The sequence below is a fragment of the Oncorhynchus keta genome, chromosome 10 (genome assembly GCF_023373465.1).
Source record: "Oncorhynchus keta strain PuntledgeMale-10-30-2019 chromosome 10, Oket_V2, whole genome shotgun sequence".
Taxonomy (NCBI): domain Eukaryota; kingdom Metazoa; phylum Chordata; class Actinopteri; order Salmoniformes; family Salmonidae; genus Oncorhynchus; species Oncorhynchus keta.
In genome coordinates, this window is record NC_068430.1 from 60,008,398 (window position 1) to 60,030,250 (window position 21,853).

General features: G+C 42.6%; 1 protein-coding gene across 2 annotated transcripts in view; it reads right to left on the reverse strand.

Moving 5' to 3' along the window:
* The window catches only part of LOC118389097 (heterogeneous nuclear ribonucleoprotein L-like), a 64,986-nt gene that overhangs the window by 19,780 nt on the left and 23,353 nt on the right, over positions 1–21,853 (reverse strand). Inside the window, exons 1-6 of one of the 2 annotated variants that reach the window (XM_052527413.1) lie at positions 17,469–17,638; positions 12,043–12,161; positions 8,068–8,305; positions 5,632–5,717; positions 2,615–2,711; positions 2,429–2,501 (exon numbers count right to left, since the gene is read on the reverse strand). In XM_052527413.1, coding sequence (XP_052383373.1) covers positions 2,429–2,501; positions 2,615–2,711; positions 5,632–5,717; positions 8,068–8,305; positions 12,043–12,161; positions 17,469–17,582 — 727 coding nt within the window. In that variant the 5' untranslated portion in view covers positions 17,583–17,638. Of the gene's footprint in view, positions 1–2,428; positions 2,502–2,614; positions 2,712–5,631; positions 5,718–8,067; positions 8,306–12,042; positions 12,162–17,468; positions 17,639–21,853 lie in introns of those variants that run through there. The other variant, XM_052527412.1, reaches the window with a different exon arrangement.

The following is a 21,853-nucleotide window of genomic DNA, read 5'->3' on the forward strand; positions in this document are numbered from 1 at the left end:
GTGTATCTGTATATCAAATTAATATGCATCAATTCATTGGTATGGGCTCAGCAAATGGACAGGGGAACAGGCTCTGTTATGAACAGATTCTATGATGTTTTCACCAATTGAGTAGGAAGATAGATAGATAAGAAAATTAAAGATTAAAGGAGGGGGGGTTAGCAATAGCCCTTTCACCCCTGTTGCTTTATTTTCTGGACCTACTCAACACTGTCAAATCCAAGGGTTCGAGCGTCGTTATTGTTTTTCAATATTTCCTGTCAGCATTTGTACCCTGCAATGTAGGCTACCATGGCCACGGCAAAGGGATGAATGTTTTTTTTCTTTTTCAAAGACGGGCTGTAATTAGATAAAAACATCCAATGTTTCCATGAAGATTTGTTCAAGGACAGACTGATAGAAGTGGAGGCATATTCATGGGATGCACCTCCATCAGTCGCGTCATTGCCAGATGCTGCAGCATATTGATGTCTGGTTGTTAAAAAAAAATATATATATATATAATTTTTTTTTATTTAAAAAAATGTCTGGTTGTTAATGCTGAGTCTGAATGGGGGCTAATGACTGTTTCGTCAAATGTACACTATAGTGACCTGGAAATACAATGACATTGCTAAAGTAGACAAATCATTTGTGGAAAACAACTTCGCCATCAAGTTTATTTTAGAGAGGTGGCTATTTTGCCCTCAGCTACAAAAGTTTGTCAGAAATAGCTAGCAATGCTAACGTTAGCCAGCTAAAATGTCAGCGCTCTCCCCTCAATCTTAGCTAGCTAGCTGAAGTTATACGATATCTAAAGTAAATCTGGTGACATCACAATGACAAAAGCTTGTCTTAAAAATGATTTGCCTCCTTTTGAAATGTCATCGGGTTTCAAAGCCACAGTGATGCACTTTAGACAAAATCTTCATCAGCATTCATTGAGACTGCATTGAGCAGAATGCTCAGCTGTGCATCAGTCCTAAAAAGGACAGTTCAAAACAATATTGTGACGAAACGACGAATAAACATATCTGTTATTCATCTGTTATTCATCACAGATACTTTAATCATTTCTTGGCTATGAAAAGCCAACTGACATTTACTCCTGAGGTGTTAAACTATTGACCATGTTGGTCATCTATGAACGTCTTGAAGAACGATCTGGCCTAAATGACCATGTACTGTTATAATTTCCACCTGGCACAGGCAGACGAGGACTGGCCACCCCTCAGAGCCTGTTCCTCTCTAGGTTCCTTCCTCGGTTCCTTCCTTTCTAGGGCGTTTTTCCTAGCCACTGTGCTTCAACATCTGCATTGCTTGCTGTTTGGAGTTTTAGGCTGGGTATCTGTATAGTACTTTGTGACAACTGCTGATGTGAAAAGAGCTTTATAAAATAAATGTGATGGATTGGTTGCAATAAAATATTTATTTGAGTACGTGTACACAATCAGGACTTGATTCAATCAGATGGCTCTCTTCCTAACTATATACATAAACACATGTGGATAAGATAAGGTTGGGGTTAGTGGATGAAATACCATTTGTGATTAAAAAAATGAAGGTACTACTAAACCCGGGTTTCCCAAACTCGGTCCTGGGGCCCTGCCTGGGTGCACATTTATTTTTTTGCCCAAGAACTAACTACACAGCTGATTCAAACAATCAAATCTTGATGATGAGTTTGGGAAACTCTGTTCTAGACAGTGACGACTGGGCCGTACCCGCTCTGATCTGCAGCACTGAGAAGTAGGGGCCGCTAAAGCAACAGCGAGCTACAGCACTATAAGCACAGGAAGTGGTACACAGAGAGGTTGACCATCATCAGCCAAATCTGACATTTCTATTAACAATTCATGCGTAAAACAGAAGGATCTGTATGTAACCAAGGTTCTCTGATGGAACAAGTGCGGATGGCTGAAAGAGAAAATGTCATTTTGACTCATTTTAGTTAGGCAATGAAGAAGACTAGGCAGGGACAAAGACTGAGGCCTAATGTTGAAGAGAAATCAAGAGACGAACTGGCAAATTGAGATTCATGGCCGATCTTTAAGCAACGAATGTAAAACCACAATGGCGGAACTCATTTCTTGTCACAGTCCATTTCAACTGATTATGCGTCTGTAGGAGTGTGAAGGTTGAAATGGTTTTGAAATGGTTTGACAACCACGGCTACAGATGAGAGGGTTGCTCTGCTCACCATATTTTTATTTAAGCTCTTTGTAAAAACAGAAGTGACACACACAACACACACACAAATGTCGTATTCATTAGAGCTGCAACGGGAGAATAGTTTAAAACATTTTGCAACGGAGAACTAAAATGTGTGTTTCTTATTGGACACGTCCAGGTAGTCTCTCCTTGTTCTAGTCCGTTTTCTTCAATTTGCTACCTAATGAATACGACCCTAGTACATGAAGAGATTCAGCAGGAAGGAAGGATATCGTACCTCGCCTGACGAGAAAGGGCTTGGTGTAGTCCCAGCTATCATTGTCGTTGCGGAGGACGTTGAGTCGCGTGGGCTGCATGGGGAGAGAGAGCAGAGCACCGGTGCATGTGTGTTAGGGGTCCACAGGAATCCTGGTGGAGTGTGTGTGAGCACTGTGTGTGTATGTGAGTTTGTGAGTGTGTTTACCCGAGCGTATTCTATCTTCAGGGTACAGCAGCCGGCGTATATGTCTGCTCCGTTGAGTGCTGATTTTGCCTTCTGGGCATTTTTGACAGTTTCGAACGTGGCGACACCATTAAGGAAGAGCAACTAGGAGGATCTCAGTGGAATAATTCAAAACATTGCAAACAGAATAAATCAGTGTAGAATCACAAATGACCAGAAGGCAATAACATAGGAGATGGAGCAAGAACCACAAGCCAAACCTGCAGATGACTAAGGCTGCTCGCATACTCTTAGGTCACTCAGCCCAACGAAGTTATGCTTCGGCGAAGCTGTAATCAGCTCAGCAATTGCAGATTTGTTTATAGAATAGGGCCCGGTTCAAATCCTCCTAAAAAGCATTCTCCTCCCTCGCTTCCTTGTAAGTAATCACTCATCTGACATGGCATAATTGGTGCAATACAATGGAAAGCTTGCTTACGTCAATCCATTCATGTCAGATCAGTAATTAGCTGAAGAAGGTAGGAAGGAAGGATTCATTTTTAAGAGTGTTTGAACAAGGCCCTATTCTACTCCAGCTACTCTAAAGCACAGTTGCACTGGGTTGAGTGACTCTTGTCTCTAACCATCATGAAATCTGATCAAGCTGCTCTGGTTCCAGTAAAATGCAGACGGCTAGATCTTTATGCAAATTTGGTAGTAAAAGTAAAATGCAGTATAAAAACCTAAGAGCATAAAAAGGTCCAAAATGCCTGTGGTAATATAATCTAATTGAAATCTAATTGAGGTGGGCCAAATTGTCTTAAAACAGGGGATTTAAGCATCCATCTCCCATAAAACCCCGAACCTGAAACAACAGTGACAACAATCCCTTGTCTCCTGAGTTTCCATTGGCCAATCTCTGCTCCTAGTGGTACCATTAGCAAGAAACTGGACTGATATCTGTACATGATCCACATAATGTGCCAACTTGGGGACAATGTGAAATGTCTTATAATGCTAGACAGTAAATATAAACAGAGGCCCATTGCCTCTAAGGGAACAATATGGGAATTAGTTATCAAATGTCTATTTATGTTATTTTATTTCACCTTTATTTAACCAGGTAGGCCAGCTGAGAACAAGTTCTCATTTACAACTGCGACCTGGCCAAGATTAAGTAAAGCAGTGCGGCAAAAACAACAACACAGAGTTACACAGAAACAAACGTACAGTCAATAACACAACAGAAAATAAAATTAGAAAGATCTATTACAGTGTGTGCAAATGTAGAGGAGTAGGGAGGTAGGCAATAAATAGGCCATAGAGGGGAAAATAATTACAATTTAGCATTACTACTGGAGTGATATATGTGTAGATGATGATGTGCAAGTAGAGATACTGGGGTGCAAAAGAACAAGAGGTTAAGTAATAATATGGGGATAAGGTTATTTGGGTGTGCTATTGACATATTGGCTGTGTACAGGTACGGTGATCGGTAAGCTGCTCTGACAGCTGATTTAAAAAAATAATAATTTCACCTTTATTTAACCAGGCAAGTCAGTTAAGAACATATTCTTATTTTCAATGACAGCCTGGGAACAGTGGGTTAACTGCCTGTTCAGGGGCAGAACAACAGATTTGTACCTTGTCAGCTCGGGGGTTTGAACTCGCAACCTTACGGTTACTAGTCCAACGCTCTAACCACTAGGCTACGCTGCCAACCCATGCTTAAAGTTAGAGAGGGAGATATAAGACTCCAGCTTCAGAGATTTTTGCAATTTGTTCCAGTCATTGGCAGCAGAGAACTGGAAGGAAAGGCGGCCAAAGGAAGTGTTGGCTTTGGGGATGACCCGTGCAATATACCTGCTGGATCGCATGCTATGGGTGGGTATTGCTATGGTGACCAGTGAGCTGAGATAAGGCGGGGATTTACCTTGCAAAGACTTATAGATGACCTGGAGCAAGTGGGTTTGGCGACGGATATGTAGTGAGGGCCAGCCAACGAGAGCGTACAGGTCGCAGTGGTGGGTAGTATATGGGGCTTTGGTGACAAAACGGATGTCACTATGATAGACTACATCCAGTTTGCTGAGTAGAGTGTTGGAATCTATTTTGTAAATGACATGGTCGAAGTCAAGGATCGGTAGGATAGTCAGTTTGACGGGGGTATGTTTGGCAGCATGAGTGAAGGAGGCGTTGTTGCGAAATAGGAAGCCGATTCTAGATGTAATTTTGGATTGGAGATGCTTAATGTGAGTCTGGAAGGAGAGTTCACAGTCTAACAGTCTACTATGAACTAGGTATATCAGTACTTCCCATTGTTGATTATTTTTCCAAGAAAATACAAAAACTGAACTCAAATGTGGTTCACACTCCAGAACTATATGCACTGACTGGCCTACAACATGCTAAATATTACATAGGTTGTTATAAGGTTGATATAAGGTTGATGTAAGGCTTGCATAATGAAAAGTGTGTTGAAATATGGCCTCTAACCAACTACACATACTGGAGGTGTGCAAACCATAATAGACACACAGACACTGCTTCCGACACATAAGTGAGCGCTGATACTGTCAGGTGTTTATTCATGCTAGATGTGTGTGTGCCAGGAGTGTGTGTGATGCCGAGAGACAGTCATCCATATTTGATGAAGGGCCATCTCGTCCGCTGGAATGCTGCTCCAGCGCTCTCGAGGACCCGGTCGAGTGGAGTGGGTTCTGCTCCTCTACTCTGAAGCTTTTTACAGCCTGAGTGTGTGTGTGTGTGTGTGTGTGTGTTTCTGTGTTTCTGTGTGGGGCCAGCACTGACTGACAGCTTGTTTCCCACTCCAAAGTGACATACTGATGCAGGTGTGCATACTCACACAAACCCACAGGGAGACATACACAGACATGTACGCAACAAAATCACTCATACAGACAGACTCCTGAATCCACACACATGTACATGCATCCACAGTAGATGCATCCTCGTCACACACCCGTGCATGCACGAACACACACACGCACGCACGCACGCACGCCTGCAGTAGCCCAGCTTGACTCCAGAAAGGATATTCCACCATGGCCTGGATTCCATTGCGTTTGAAGATGACAATGCGCAGTACGTTGCCTATGGGATTGCAGACTGTGTACAGAACATCCTAGAAGACAGAAGAGCAACGACAGGGTTCTGACTAATGCCGAACTGAGCACAATAATAAGTCGCAATTCAGGGGTGAGTTTCCAGAAAGCTTAGTAGTTCATGTGGTATTTTTCTAGATGACTCAGACCAACAACGCACGTCGAAAAGTATTTAATCTGGCTTATTTTGATTATATTTGTTCATTTTGATTATATTTGTTCATTGGCTGTCAGTTAAACATACATTTTAGACTTTACATTACTCTCTTGTGGCTGAGCAGCTGGGTTGTCGAGATAAATAACATGCCACATTAGCTACAAGGCTTTCGGGAAACCCAAGCTAAATCGCTGTAAACTAAATCATCGTAAGCAACACCATTGTAAAGTTAAACCATTCTGAACTTAAACATTGTTAACTATTGTGACCAAAACCACTGCTGAACTATCACAAATTTAACCATTGCTGAACTATCACACATTTAACCATTGCTGAACTATCACACATTTAACCATTGCTGAACTATCACACATTTAACCATTGCTGAACTATCACACATTTAACCATTGCTGAACTATCACACATTTAACCATTGCTGAACTATCACAAATTTAACCATTGCTGAACTATCACACATTTAACCATTGCTGAACTATCACACATTTAACCATTGCTGAACTATCACACATTTAACCATTGCTGAACTATCACACATTTAACCATTGCTGAACTATCACACATTTAACCATTGCTGAACTATCACACATTTAACCATTGCTGAACTATCACACATTTAACCATTGCTGAACTTTATATTCACTTTAAATGACGTTTTACTTGATCTAATCCTATTCTTCAACTTACATTTTTGGTTGAGATGGAGACGTGAATCCAACATACTTAATAGTAACTCGTAGATTCCATTTCAAAATAAACCAAAGCGTGAAACCCTAGGCGTACATGCATTGTCTATTTTTTGTTGAATCCTGGGCTGAATTTAAACAATAATAATATAACAGCTGTTGATTACGTCCCAAATGCTACATAGATATAGCGTCATTGATGATACACAGAATGATCGATAAAGTATGGTTACATTCCATTTGCTCTGTGACCCTTTCTGTGACCCTCTCTGTGACCCTACCCTTTGGAATGACTTTCATAGCAACAATGAGATTTCTCAACAATCATTCTCACGATAGCACATTGGCAAAGACAGAATCGCTAAATTTGCACGACAATCGTGCGCCGTATTCTGTAGGTGTAATCTCTGAACCTATGACCACGTTCCATGCTAGTTAGCTATCTACATTTTCTAAATTTGGTCTGTCACTAGAGATCAGCCTCGATGTTGCGGCGGGTTACTAATTTGAGCCTTTGTCAACGGTTCTTCCTTTGACAGCGATGCCATGATGATGGTGTTCAAGCGCCAGGCGCTGGTGGAGTTTAAAGCCACGGACAGTGCCGACCAGTGTCCGGCATGCGGCGCCAACGAAGTCGTCCTGTATGGCTCAGTTATGTAATGAATGTAATATAATAATAATAATAATAATGTCATGTAATGTAATGAATGTAATGTAATGAAACTGCAGTGAGCAGGTCTCGAACCCTCAACCTTCTAGCCCGGCGCGCTATCGACTGTGCCGCAAAAGCATGCTCTAGCGGCAGAGTCGATTTCCACGCTTATAAACCCAGGGTCGTCTCAGTAGTGCATGGCGCTTGAAAAGCCAGGATTTTGGGTTCGAGTCCCTGGACCATCCACAGGGCCACCCACAAGTAAAGTGTATGCATGCATTACTGTAAGTCGATTTGGATGAAAGCATCTGCTAAATGGCATATATATTATTATATTATGGTTAATAGTCAGTGACATATATCAATGCTAAGCAGGGCTTGGTTAAAACCCTGGATGGGAGACTGAAGGAATAGCTGTAGATAGATCGACTGTCCAGTAGGAGGTGCTGCCCAGCCTATTGTTTTTTTCTTATAGTGGATATTACGTTGAAAATATGACGTTGTTGTAATTTGTACAAATTCAACATATTTTATACAAGGTTTGTCTATGTTGAAAATTGGTTACCACGATGACATAATCCTGCGGTTGAAATGACACCCCTCAAAACCACATTTGATGACAGTTGATTACTTTTTTCAAATCCAATGTATTTTCCACATAGATTCCACATCACAATATGTTGACAAATTACGTTGAAACAACGTTGATTTAACCAGCTTGTGCCCAGTGGGTTGACTACCGTAATTTAAACTATTGAAAGCTAAACCATTGTAAACTAAACCATAGTGAACTAAACTATTGTCAACATTGTAAACTCAACCATTGCACTGAACTGGCATGAAGTTCATGAACTTACAGTGGTGATGGGATAGAGGGGGTTCTGAATGGAGAGGAGCAGGACTTTGTTGCCACTGTTGGGGTCATCGGCGTTAGTTGGCCGCGTGATCCTCTTGCTGGTGGAGTAGTTGAAGAAGGCCTGCTGGCCGGCAATGTAGACCGCTTCGTTGGCACCGCATGTCACGCACTGGTCGGCACTCTCCATGGCTTCAAACTCCACCAGCGCCTGACGCTTGAACGGCATCATCATGACGTAGCTGTCAAAGGAAGACCCAGTGACAAAGACACAATTAGTAACCCACCGCAACATCGAGGCTGACCTCTGGTGACCGACGAAATTTAGAAAATGTTGATAGCTAAAGTAAACTCACCCCATTCCGTACAAATGTGCGCAACCGCAACATTCAAACGAGGCTAAAAAGAAAACTAATGGGACTGTAACGACTGTGTTGACTTCAAAATCTGGGGTGTGAACCTCGTTTCTATTCAAGCTTTCATCGACATGGTAATGGCTCTATAGTATTGGAGAAAAGTTAAAAAACTGTCCCTCCGTTACATCTTGACGTGTCATGTCGTAACGTAGAGCACGGATAAAGCAACTATTTATGTCTTACAATCTCTCTCCACCAGATGTAGCACTTCTATCATCCTTTAAAAACAAGAAATGGACAGTGACAGGGGTAAGGGGGGATACCTAGTATTTTTTTTCGTCATCTTTGCATGCGATCATCAATCTCAAAGCCGCTGTTTACTTCTAAGATCACTTTAGCACCGTGCTAAAAACCCGATTCAAATTCGACACAAACCTTCAAATGGGTATGTAATGACACATTATATAAACTCTTTATAGTGTTTTATTTACATTTTAGAGGCGATAAGGTGATAAGTTGGACAGATCTAGTGAAAAAAAGCCATTTTCCCACACAACATCTCTCCTTATCACGCATTAGTTTCGCTTCCCCACCCGCCATTTTTAAAAGACCCGACGGGGCTCATTGCCTTCTTGAATCATGCAGAAACGAGAAGTGTTTAGGTCATGTTATTGATTCTGTTGGAAAGAGGAGAAATTGTGCTTTACAATGGTATTGACATTACAGTTGATTTGGAAGTATTACGTTTTTGGGGCGCTAAAATAAGGGCAATTGTACGGACCAAGACGATGTACGAGTTTACGTGAGTTTACGTTACTTAGCATGAATGTGGTTATGGGTTCTGAGATTTCATCTATGGAATACGGCACACGATTGTCGTGCGGGTTTGTCATTTTGTCTCATGACAGAGAAACGGTTTCCCTTTTTGTCAGATGCTGTGCAACACTCAACAAAAATAATCAGACTGCAATATCTGTTGAAAACAGTGATATTGGAAACTACCTGGAGTCTACAGTACCTGCCATCTTGCTGCCAAAGAGGACCAGAATGGAAATAAACCTCAGGGCGTTAATGTGTTTTTATCCTCAATCATGTTTTATGTATGTGATGTTGTATCTGGCTGGAGCAGCCACTTCTAATGATCAAATCAAAATGATCAGACATTTGATGATTGTCAAACAACAATCCATGTTGTTTGTTCTCAAACAATCCAAAAGAAAATTCTAGTTTATTTTATAACAAAAAAATGGTTTCGTTTGGGAGGGGGGTGTTACAACAACATTTGTCACAAAGTGCTTTACAGTAACATGGCCTTGTCCTTTCAAAAAGCAAGCAAAAGGAAACAACTCCCCAGGAGGAAGACATCATCTTCCATTGATGTACAATCCATAACCATACTATCATCCTCAACTTTAGAATTAGTAAGCAACAAGCCCTACAGCTAATATGTTTCTCTTTACACAGCTCTCCTTTGGCAACAATCATATTGATCAGAATCAGCATTCGGGAATCATCTACATCCTGCCACAGGAAACAGAGACAGCATTCATACACAGTAAGCGTCCCCACACACTGAAGACCCAGCCAGTGTTTCACTCAGTGGCCCATATTCAATTTTAGCTCCCCCAGTTCCCTAGTTAGACATCTCAATGTTTTTCTTATACCAGACTCCCATGCAGAGATGGTAAAACAAAACTGGATGCTCGTGTGAGAATTTGTCTCGTCTAACAGAACCCCAAAACACACTTGAAGTTATTGCTTTGTAACTCAACATTTGTGAAGAGACCCCAGATAGAAACCAAACTCTTTTATAGTTCTCACCTCTCCGGAGGTGCTGTTGTTCACCGTGCATTCTATTTCTGTTGAACTAGAAAGAGTTCAACATAAGTTAAAATAAAATGTCCCTCTGGTTATGCTTTATTTTACAGTCAACAACTATTCATCCAGCTAGTATCTTACAATATATACTAAGAATGGCTGGTATTGGATGATTGTGATTATAAGACATTATAAGGTGGTCATCCCTGCATTATAAATGTGTGATAATGCATTATACCCGCAGGCCCCAAAATATATACCTTATTGATTTTTGAAAGAACAACAAAAAGTACCACAGAATGCACTACTTAAATTGCAGACACTCCACCCCCATAAATAACATTGCACAATAAAGCCTCCCCATCATTCTAATCGGAATGCTGTCTTTGAGGCTACTGTTTGAGTGGAGCTGACAGCTCCCGTTCAACGTGTCACAATATGTCTGCCTAAGGCGTTCTCGGAGGAGTCTACAGTATATCGATATTGCACCGACCTAAAAATAACCTCGCCTGATCTCAATTCCGACTACAGCACCGGGAAACCTACTCTACCAAGTCAAGTCCTTTGCAATCAAATCCACATCCCATAATATCCTCAAAGCGGTGACCCCTCCCGAGTTACGGAAATATCAAGTGACACTGGGATGGATGGAGGCAGAGAGATATTTACAATAATCACAGGCATACTGGCCCCGTACACACTAAGGTTGTGAAACTGAGGTACAACGCATTTGACACAATGGTTGTGAGACAACTGCTATGTTTGTGATACAATGGAGAGTTTGTCTGCATAAAAAAGTCTACACAACCATTGTGCGGTGTCTCCGCAAAAACGTGTGTATCAATACTTTTGTGCAGAAAAACTCTTCCTTGTGTCACAACCGTTGCGTCGAATGCGTTGTACATCAGTTGTGCAACTTAAACGTGTCTACGGGGTCATTGTCTTTTTCCAAATTTCACCCAAATTCACCTCAACTTCAAATCAAAACTTTCTAGATTCTCTGAGTGAACGTGAAGGGGCTCTGCAAATAGGCCTCTGCTGTGTATTCCCCGTTGTGTGAGTGCCCCAAATGACGCTTCCTCAGGCAGTCCACGCAATAAGAAGATCATATGTTTGTCCCCTGAGCAGCTATACTCTTGAGTAAACATGTGTGGTCTGATGTTAAAAGCAGGCAATTTAGAGGACAGACATGAGCTAAAAATACAGGTCCTAAATGGCACACGTTAATGTTTTCCAAGCCCTTAATGGCCCTTGTTCTACGAGAAATATGATAACTGGGAGATTGTTATTAGATTTAAATTGATTCAAAATGGATTCCCCAAGAAATGGCTAATGGGAGATCAATTTTAAAAAATCAAGAAAAAGGGAGTTGTATTCTAACAGGACAAAGAGTCCAGTCCGACTAGCTACGTTGGAGAAAAACAATCCAACTGCACACAGGGAAAAAATATGCATCTCAATACATTCTGTTGATGCATTCAATCAGTGAGCTGCTCAGAAGCATAATAGTATTAGAATACTAACTCAAATGTATAGTCACAAGTATTTCGCTCCACTCGCAAAGACATCCTCTAACCATGTGTATGTGACCAATAAAATGTGATTTGATTTTAGTAATATAATAGTTGGTAAGTGAAAACTCACAGTAAGTGCCACTCTGAACTATGAATACAGTTTTGTAATGCACTACAGTTCTGTAGCACATTTAAAATAATCATATGCACAGGCATCCATGTAATGGAAATGAGGCAAAAGATTGCCGCATGTCCCTCAAAGCAGAACAGACAACAAGAAACATCACCTACCAGATGTTGCCAAACTTCTCCAGGGCCTCCACCAGGTCCCCTTCCACCACTGACTCACAGAGCCCCCGCACGTGGACCACCGGAGAAGGGGCGATCCTGTGGGCATCCTCCCCATTGTCCTGGAGGAGAGAGGGGGGGACAGCGGTCAAATGGGGTTCAAAGGTCAAAGGTCAAATGAGGTATACCACAAGGTACATACGAAGGCCGCTTTCACAGCAAAGAAGGTTTAACATAACGGAAATGTAACCAAGCGCCAAAGCCCTCGTCAGCACTGGCACTGAGCACCGTTGACATGCTGTTGGAGTGCACGGAATTGCAGAATGTTCCCTTGTCAATGCCTTAACGCTGTTTTCTGCATGTTTATAGTTCATTTGTTTGTGTTTTGTAGCAATGTTGGTTTGGTTTGAATGACTTCAATCAACATTTTTTAAACATTTTAACTCATTATTGAGGCCTAAGGAAATTCAGCCTCTTCAGATTCCTTGACACGAGGGCCACCTACAGACCGGCAAGCAAATACAGTGCATTTGGAAAGTATTCAGACCCCTTGACTTTTTCCACATTTGGTTACTTTCCAGCTTATTCAAAATGGATTAAATGAAAAAATGCCCTCATCAATCTACACATTTCTAAAAACCTGTTTTCGATTTGTCATTATGGGTTATTGTGTGTAAAATCAAATCAAATCAAAGTTCATTTTTCACGTGCGCCGAATACAACACCTTACAGTGTAAGTAAGCATTTCACTGTAAGGTCTACCTGTTGTATTCGGCGCACATAAAATTTGATTTGATTTTACACACAATACCCCATAATGACAAATCGAAAACAGGTTTTTAGAAATGTTAGCAAATTCACTACAAATAAAAAACAGAAATACCTTGTTTACATAAGTACTCAGACCCTTTGCTATGAGACTCGAAATTGAATTGCAAAAATCGCTGAAGCTGGAGAATTACATTTCCCTCACTAACATCAAAAATCAGCTATCTGAACAGCTAACCGATCGCTGCAGCTGTACATAGTCCATCTGTAAATAGCCCACCCAATCTACCTACCTCATCCCCATATTGTTTTTATTTACTTTGCTGCTCTTTTGCACACCAGTATTTCTACTTATGCACCATCATCTGCTCATCATCATCTGCTCACCTATCACTCCAGTGTTAATCTGCTAAATTGTAATTACTTTGCTACTGTGGCCTATTTATTGCCATACCTCCTCATGCCATTTGTACACACTGTATATAGACTTTCTTGTTTTGTGTTATTGTCTGTACGCTTGTTTATTCCATGTAACTCTGTGTTGTTGTTTCTGTCGCACTGCTTTGCTTTATATTAGCCAGGTCGCAGTTGTAAATGAGAACTTGTTCTCAACTAGCTTACCTGGTTAAATAAAGGTGAAAAAAAATATAAGAAAAATAAAATTGAGCTCAGGTGCATCCCGTTTCCGTTGATCATGCTTGAGATGTTTCTACAACTTGATTGGAATCCACCTGTAGTAAATTCAATTGATTGGACCTGATTTGGAAAGGCACACACCTGTCTATATAAATCAAATAACATTTTGTTAATCACATGCGCCGAATACAACAGATGTAGACCTTACAGTGAAATGCTTACTAATGAGCCCCTAACCAACAGTGCAGTTTCAAAAGATATGGATAAGAATAAGAGATCAAAATAACAAGTATTTAAAGAGCAGCAGTAAAAAATAACAATATATACAAGGGGGTGACAGTACAGAGTCAATGTGCGGGGACACCGGTTAGTTGAGGTAGTATGTTCATGTAGGTAGAGTTAATTAAAGTGACTATGCATAAATGACAACAGAGAGTGACAGTGGTGTGCTGTGGGGGCGAGCAATGCAAATAGTCTGGGTAGCCATTTGACTAGATGTTCATACTTTTTTGGCTTGGGGGTAGAAACTGTTAAGAAGCCTCTTGTCTTGCACCTAGACTTGGCGCTCTGGTACCGCTTGCCATGTGGTAGCAGAGATAACAGTCTATGACTAGGGTGGCTGGAGTCTTTGACAATTTTTATGGCCTTCCTCTGACCCTGCCTGGTATAGAGGTCCTGGAAGGCAGGAAGCTTGGCCCCAGTGATGTACTGGGCCGTTCACACTACCCTTTGTAGTGCCTTGCGGTCAGAGGCCGAGCAGTTGCCATACCAGGCAGTGACGCAACCAGTCTGGATGCTCTCGATGGTGCAGCTGTAGAACCTTTCGAGGATCGTAGAACCTTTTGAAGATCCCACAGTAAAAGGCACATGACAGCCCACTTGGAGTTTTCCTAAAAGCACCTAAAGAACAAAATTCTCTGGTCTGATAAAACCAAGATTGAAATATTTGGCCTGAATGCCAAGTGTCACGTCTGGAGGAAACCTGGCATCACCCCTACAGTAAAGCATAGTGGTGGCAGCATCATGCTGTGGGGGATGTCTTTCAGGGAAAGATGAACGGAGTAAAGTACAGAGAGATCCTTGTTGAAAACCTGCTCCAGAGCGCTCAGGACCTCAGACTGGGCGAAGGTTCACCTTCCAACAGGACAATGACCCTGAGCACACAGCCAAGACAATGAAGGAGTGACTTCAGGAGAAGTCTGAATGTCCTTGAGGGGCCCAAACAGAGCTCGGACTTGAACATCTCTGGAGAGACCTGAAAATAACTGTGCAGTGATGCTCCCCAACCAACCTGACAGACCTTGAGAGGATCTGCAGAGAAGAATGGGATAAACTCCCCAAATACAGGTGTGCCAAGCGGGTATCGTCATACCCCAAAAGACACGAGGCTGTAATCGCTGCCACAGGTGCTTCAACAAAGTACTGAGTAAAGGGTCTGAATTCTTATGGAAATCTCAGTAGAACTACTGATTTTCAGAGGGTTCGTAGTCCGGCAGAGGTGAAAGAGAGAAAAGGAAGGAAATATACGCATGAGGAAGGAAGAGAGGGGTCTGCATACTTTCCGAATGCACTGTATATCCTGGTCTGTCAAACAAATGAAATGTAACATAATTTCAACCTAACACTACTGAAAGCCTTGTCTTGCAGCTGGATGTTGTTAAATCGCAGCACAGGCTGTTAATGCGTAGTTCTTCACACCTGTTTTACAGTGGCTTCACAACTCACACGCCCTTCACACTTCTCTCAAAGTGAGGGAAATATGCTAATGATAAAAAACCTCTTGGGAAAGGACTTCTGAAATAGCAACTGGCAGAGCAGGAGAATCACTTTGTAAACTGTTGCACAACACCTTTGTGAGCTGTTTGAACATTCATGAATGCTTACATACGACAATACAAGGGGAATTGAAAGTAGAGGAAAACCATATCTGAATACTCACTGATACATCCATGTTGGACTGGCTATTCAGGCATTCAAATATGTATGTTGAAATATAAAAGAAAACTCTTCTGAGTCATTGCCAACATTGCTTATATGCTTCACAGACCAACCATGAAAATGCAAGTCTGGCAACAGCACCAAAAGCCAATACCTAAAAATGACACAATTCATCTGCAAATTGAACGCTGTAACATGCAACAAGCTTTTCTTAGTCTCCAATTAAATCGGAAAACAGATTACAAACAATGATGAACAGCACACAAAATTTAAAAAAATAAATAATGATCTACTAAAAGCCGCTATGAAACAAGAGGAGTGAAATTGGGAAGGCCAATATGAACTTACTCTAAAACCACTTCACGATGAATGAATGACCTCAGCCCAATTTTAAGCAATGAGATGTTTTTGCAGAATCACAATGAACGTTAAAAAAAGCAGCAGCTGCGGTGAACAGGTTACAGCATCCATTCTTATATATCTTCCAAATGGATGCAAATTGTGGGAATGAAGAAACATGTCACCCCGATGACACTGGAGCTACAATACATTAGAAAATAAGCTAACAGTAATTGTAATCAGGCTGTCTTGACGCTGTATTCTTCAGACTACTTGGTCTGCCTTGTTTCCACCGTAGACCGGTTTTGAGAAACCGCATCGATAAGGGCCACAGCACTCCTGAGGCAACCAATTACTTGGCCCTCTTCTTTGTTCGAAGCTAGCTCTTCCAGGAGCCCAGGATGGTTCATTACCGGAGCTGTCCGTCGCAACGAATTCCTCCCGCCTAGTCTAACCCTCCATGCGCTCTGGGACAACGCCGAGCCCCGCACGGCTCTACTTCAGACACAGAGACAAATTGAATCCTCGCCGACAGGCACTGTGCTTAAGATGATATTCGTTTACAATTGACCACATTCTTACCCCCCAGCCTATCTAGAAAGAGAGATAGATAGCCTGTGTCCCGATTCACCACCCTTCTCCCGGAATATGCACTTGCATACTTTCTTCCATGGATTTAACAATGATGGAAACTCCCTACAGCCAATGTTTACACCGATCACTAGCTTTCAAATCCATAACGGGGAGTGTGTGAGTGCACACTTTTGGTAAAGTGTGGAGAATCAGGACGCAGACAAAACGTCCCTGAAAACAACTCAAAAACGCCCCAGAAATGACAACCGCAATCCAGGAACGGTGTTTGTCTGAAGTAGAGCGTCAGAGCGGCAACATGTAGCTCAACAAGCTTCAGTAAAGACGTTGATATATTCATATCCCTTTCCTGAAGATCTTTTTAATGCTCAGGAAATTGGAGAGATGGGGGGGACATGCAAAACTGCCGCCTGTCACAGTGGTAAAGAAAAGACTCAAGTTTCTTTTGTGCAGTTCTATGACGCGCCGAGACAGACGACACGAATAACAGAATAACTGGTGTGCTTTTCGCTGGGGTAAAATTAAGCATAGAAACTATTTCAAAGCTGCTTTGTGGCTCTCGAGCCGTTGCTTGTTTGGAAAATATCTGAGCTGTCTTCTTTTGATGCCTGCACTTGAACACAGTCAGGCATACCTACCACTACTTTAACTACCCGAACTTTCAAGGGTGTCTTCAAAACTGAACACGTCTCTCTGCACCTTTCCCCTCTTCCATTTCTTTCATTCCTTGTTCCCTCTTTCTTACTATCTAGACTTTCTTCCTGTCTTCAGTCCTCCTCCTTCCTCTCTTCCACTCTGTCTGTCTTTATTTCTTTCTTTCCTCTCTCTCTCTCTCTCTCTCTCTCTCTCTCTCTCTCTCTCTCTCTCTCTCTCTCTTCTCTCTCTCTCTCTCTCTCTCATAGCTAGACAGACCTTGGCCCCTTTTGTCAGTCCCACGTGCAAAGCTATTTTCACCAACTGACACTTGCAGTCTGCCTCTTCCCTCCTTTAAAAATAGCACTGAGGAAACGTGGACAAAAGTTCTGTCCCCACAAGAAATGGGGTCTTGGAGCAACGATTCATCCCATGAATCCAGCCAATAATCCAGTGCAGCCAGCCGAGGAGATAAAATGCAATGTCACAAGAGGTTAAAGCACTCTTGTGTTTGTAAACAGTACCTGTTCACATTGTTCACACACTCCTCTTCCACGGTAGCTGATAATGACAATTCCCACTGATTCAGGCTCAACCGCAGTGACAGGCTTAATGCTGCTGCTGTTGTGAAACAGCATCCAGACGAACACAGCAGCAGAGGGCCTAGCAGGCCACACACACAACAGGATACACATCTCCCCGGCTCTGTTTTGCAGTTTGATCTGAGACATAGCTACATCAAAGGCTGTTGCACCACTTACTCCACCTCTACTGCTATGCAAGCCATGTCCCTCTGGCTTTACACCCTGCAGAACAATGCCCTATTGAGCAATATTCTCAGAAAGTGTTTAAAAAATATATATATTATTTGAATTTTTGATACATGCTTTACTCCCTGTGATGTTGAAACAGTACCTCTTCTGTCGTCCGAGAGACCCGCTAATTCAGGAGTCCTTTTTTTGGTTTATCTGAACAGTCAGCAGTTGCGGTCGGAAAATCCCCTCACTCAAAATGGTAAAAACAACAACGAAATAACAAAATGTCAACCTTCCTAAGCTTTGCCACTAACACCTTAGCATGAGCAAAAGCACGAGAGCGTGCAGTTTTTGCTCGATGCAGACCTCGACCTTGTTTCCGGCAGCTGAATTGAAGGCTTTGTGAGGCCATACTACCTCATCTCACGATACGGTACAAAACCTGGGAGACAACCATCTGCCAACACTAAACACACAGACACACACTTTGGTTTGTCGCTGCTTGAGCAACCTTTTTGGGATAATTCTGCTAAAGGCTCTTTAAAGTACACTTTAAAAACCATTCTAGTGTAGATATAACCATTGCCTGCCACAAAGCACATCTCAAGAACCCATTGTTACAATACATATACACACACATTATTGATTGTTATCCTTTTTAGATGTTATAGAACTGTCTCAAAAGGGTTCAATATAGAATCATTTGACAAAACCATCCCCAAAAACAACTAACCTCTCCAGCAGCCTTCTAAGCAAAGTGTGCACTTTAACATCAGGTGTCAGCACATGTTATATTTAGAATGATCCAGACTCTCAAAGAGCAACTTAGGGCAAACAGGGTTCTGTCAGAGAATAGACACTTAGCCATGTTTAACAGTGTGGTGTAACTGTAGGCAAGATACAGGGGTTGACATACTGTGTGTGTGTGTGTGTGTGTGTGTGTGTGTGTGTGTGTGTGTGTGTGTGTGTGTGTGTGTGTGTGTGTGTGTGTGTGTGTGTGTGTGTGTGTGTGTGTGTGTGTGTGTGTGTGTGTGTGTGTGTGTGTGTGTGTGTGTGAGAGAGAGAGAGAGTGCACGCGTGTGTATGTGCATGTTTGTGTGTGTGTGAGAGAGAGAAAGAGTGTGCATTTGTGAGAGGATGTATGTGTGCCAGGTTATGTGTGTATGTATGTTTGTGTATGTGAGAGAGTGTGTGTCTACACACTGTCTACACCGCCTTATGCGTACCCCAGGGGTATGACCAATGCCGTCGGGGGATACGCCAAATAAAACAGGGCTATACATTTGGGTGATGTTTTTGTCTCGCCTGAGTAGCCTCGTTTCACTGCCAAAAATAAAAATAAACCATCTAGTGTTCAGCAAAATAACAACACAATGTCAAGTACAGGTAGCCTAGTCAAATAATTAACATCCAATCACATTAACCGTTACTCTCTTGCGGGAATTCCACTAACGGTCCATATGGAGCCAAAAAATTGATACATTTTTAAAAAGACCCGTCGCCATAGAGACTCATACCAGCTCTACTGGTAGTACTGCTACTACCAGCAGTACTACACCTGCACCTGTCAACTGCACAAGTTGTTCTGCTTCCACAAGCACATTCAGTGCTAGCATCAGTAATTCTACATTTGTTGTTTGCCCAGCTAGCATGGACACTGACAGTTGTGATTCTGTTGCAGCTGAAGAGCTACTGCCCCCTTACCTGGGAAAGCACCAAACAACAGACAGGGACGTTGGACCATCACAAATATGATGAGAACTACATTGATCTGGGGTTCACTTATATTGGGAGTAGTGCCTTTCCTCAGCCACAGTGTGTTATATGTGCAAAAGTACTATCTCACAACTCGATGAAACCGTCACTCTTGCACAGACATTTAGAAACTAAACATGCCAATTAGAAAAATAAGCCACAGGAGTTTTTTGAGCGAGAATTATGATGACTTTTGAGTAGTAAGACGTGTATAAAAGCAACAGATACCATTAATAAGAAGGGGCTAGAAGCGTCTTATATGGTGAGCTACCGAGTGGCTAGGACAGGCAAGCCCCATACTATTGTGGAGGACTTCATTCTTCCTGCTGCCGTGGATATGGCTGGGACAAGTCAGTGAATTCTATGCATTACAGCTGGATGAGTCAACAGATGTGGCCGGCCTGGCACAGCTCCTGGTATATGTCCGTTACGTTTATAGGGGGGTCATTTAAGGAAGACATCCTCTTCTGCAAACCACTGGAAACCAGGACAACAGTAGAGTTGTACTGGACAGCTTTGTGACATCAAGTGGACTTTGGTGGTCAAGATGTGTTGGTATGTGTACTGATGGCGCATAAGTCATGACAGGGAGACATAGTGGAGTGGTAACGAGCTTGCAAGCAGTTGCTCCCGACGACACTTGGGTATATTGCAGCATCCACCTATACTTCAGCATCCACCTATACTGCAGCATCCACCTATACTGCAGCATCCACCTATACTTTAGCATCCGCCTATACTGCAGCATCCACCTATACTTCAGCATCCACCTGCATTGCAGCATCCACCTACATTGCAGCATCCACCTATACTGCAGCATCCATCTATACTTCAGCATCCACCTACACTGCAGCATCCACCTATACTTCAGCATCCACCTATACTTTAGCATCCACCTACATTGCAGCATCCACCTATACTTCAGCATCCACCTATCCTATACTGCAGCATGCACCTATACTTCAGCATCCACCGACATTGCAGCATCCACCTATACTTTAGCATCCACCTACATTGCAGCATCCACCTATACTGCAGCATCCACCTATACTTCAGCATCCACCTACATTGCAGCATCCACCTATACTTCAGCATCCACCTATACTTCAGCATCCACCTACACTGCAGCATCCACCTATACTTCAGCATCCACCTACACTGCAGCATCCACCTATACTCCAGCATCCACCTACACTGCATCATCCACCTATACTGCAGCATCCACCTACACTGCAACATCCACCTATACTTCAGCATCCACCTATACTTCAGCATCCACCTACACTGCAGCATCCACCTATACTGCAGCATCCACCTATACTTCAGCATCCACCTACACTGCAGCATCCACCTATACTTTAGCATCCACCTATACTGCAGCATCCACCTATACTGCAGCATCCACCTATACTTCAGCATCCACCTATACTGCAGCATCCACCTATACTGCAGCATCCACCTATACTTCAGCATCCACCTACATTGCAGCATCCACCTATACTGCAGCATCCACCTATACTGCAGCATCCACCTATACTGCAGCATCCACCTACATTGCAGCATCCACCTACATTGCAGCATCCACCTATACTGCAGCATCCACCTATACTTCAGCATCCACCTATACTGCAGCATCCACCTATACTGCAGCATCCACCTATACTTCAGCATCCACCTACATTGCAGCATCCACCTATACTGCAGCATCCACCTACATTGCAGCATCCACCTACATTGCAGCATCCACCTATACTTCAGCATCCACCTATACTGCAGCATCCACCTATACTGCAGCATCCACCTATACTTCAGCATCCACCTACATTGCAGCATCCACCTATACTGCAGCATCCACCTATACTGCAGCATCCACCTATACTGCAGCATCCACCTACATTACAGCATCCACCTACATTGCAGTATCCACCTATACTGCAGCATCCACCTACATTGCAGCATCCACCTATACTTCAGCATCAACCTATACTGCAGCATCCACCTATACTTTAGCATCCACCTATAATTTAGCATCCACCTACATTGCAGCATCCACCTATACTGCAGCATCCATCTATACTGCAGCATCCACCTATACTACAGCCACCACCTACATTGCAGCATCCACCTACATTGCAGCATCCACCTATACTGCAGCATCCACCTAATACTTCAGCATCCACCTACACTGCAGCATCCACCTATACTTCAGCATCCACCTATACTGCAGCATCCACCTACACTGCAGCATCCACCTATACTGCAGCATCCACCTACACTGCAGCATCCACATCTACCTATACTGCAGCATCCACCTATACTTCAGCATCCACCTACACTGCAGCATCCACCTGTACTTCAGCATCCACCTATACTGCAGCATCCACCTACACTGCAGCATC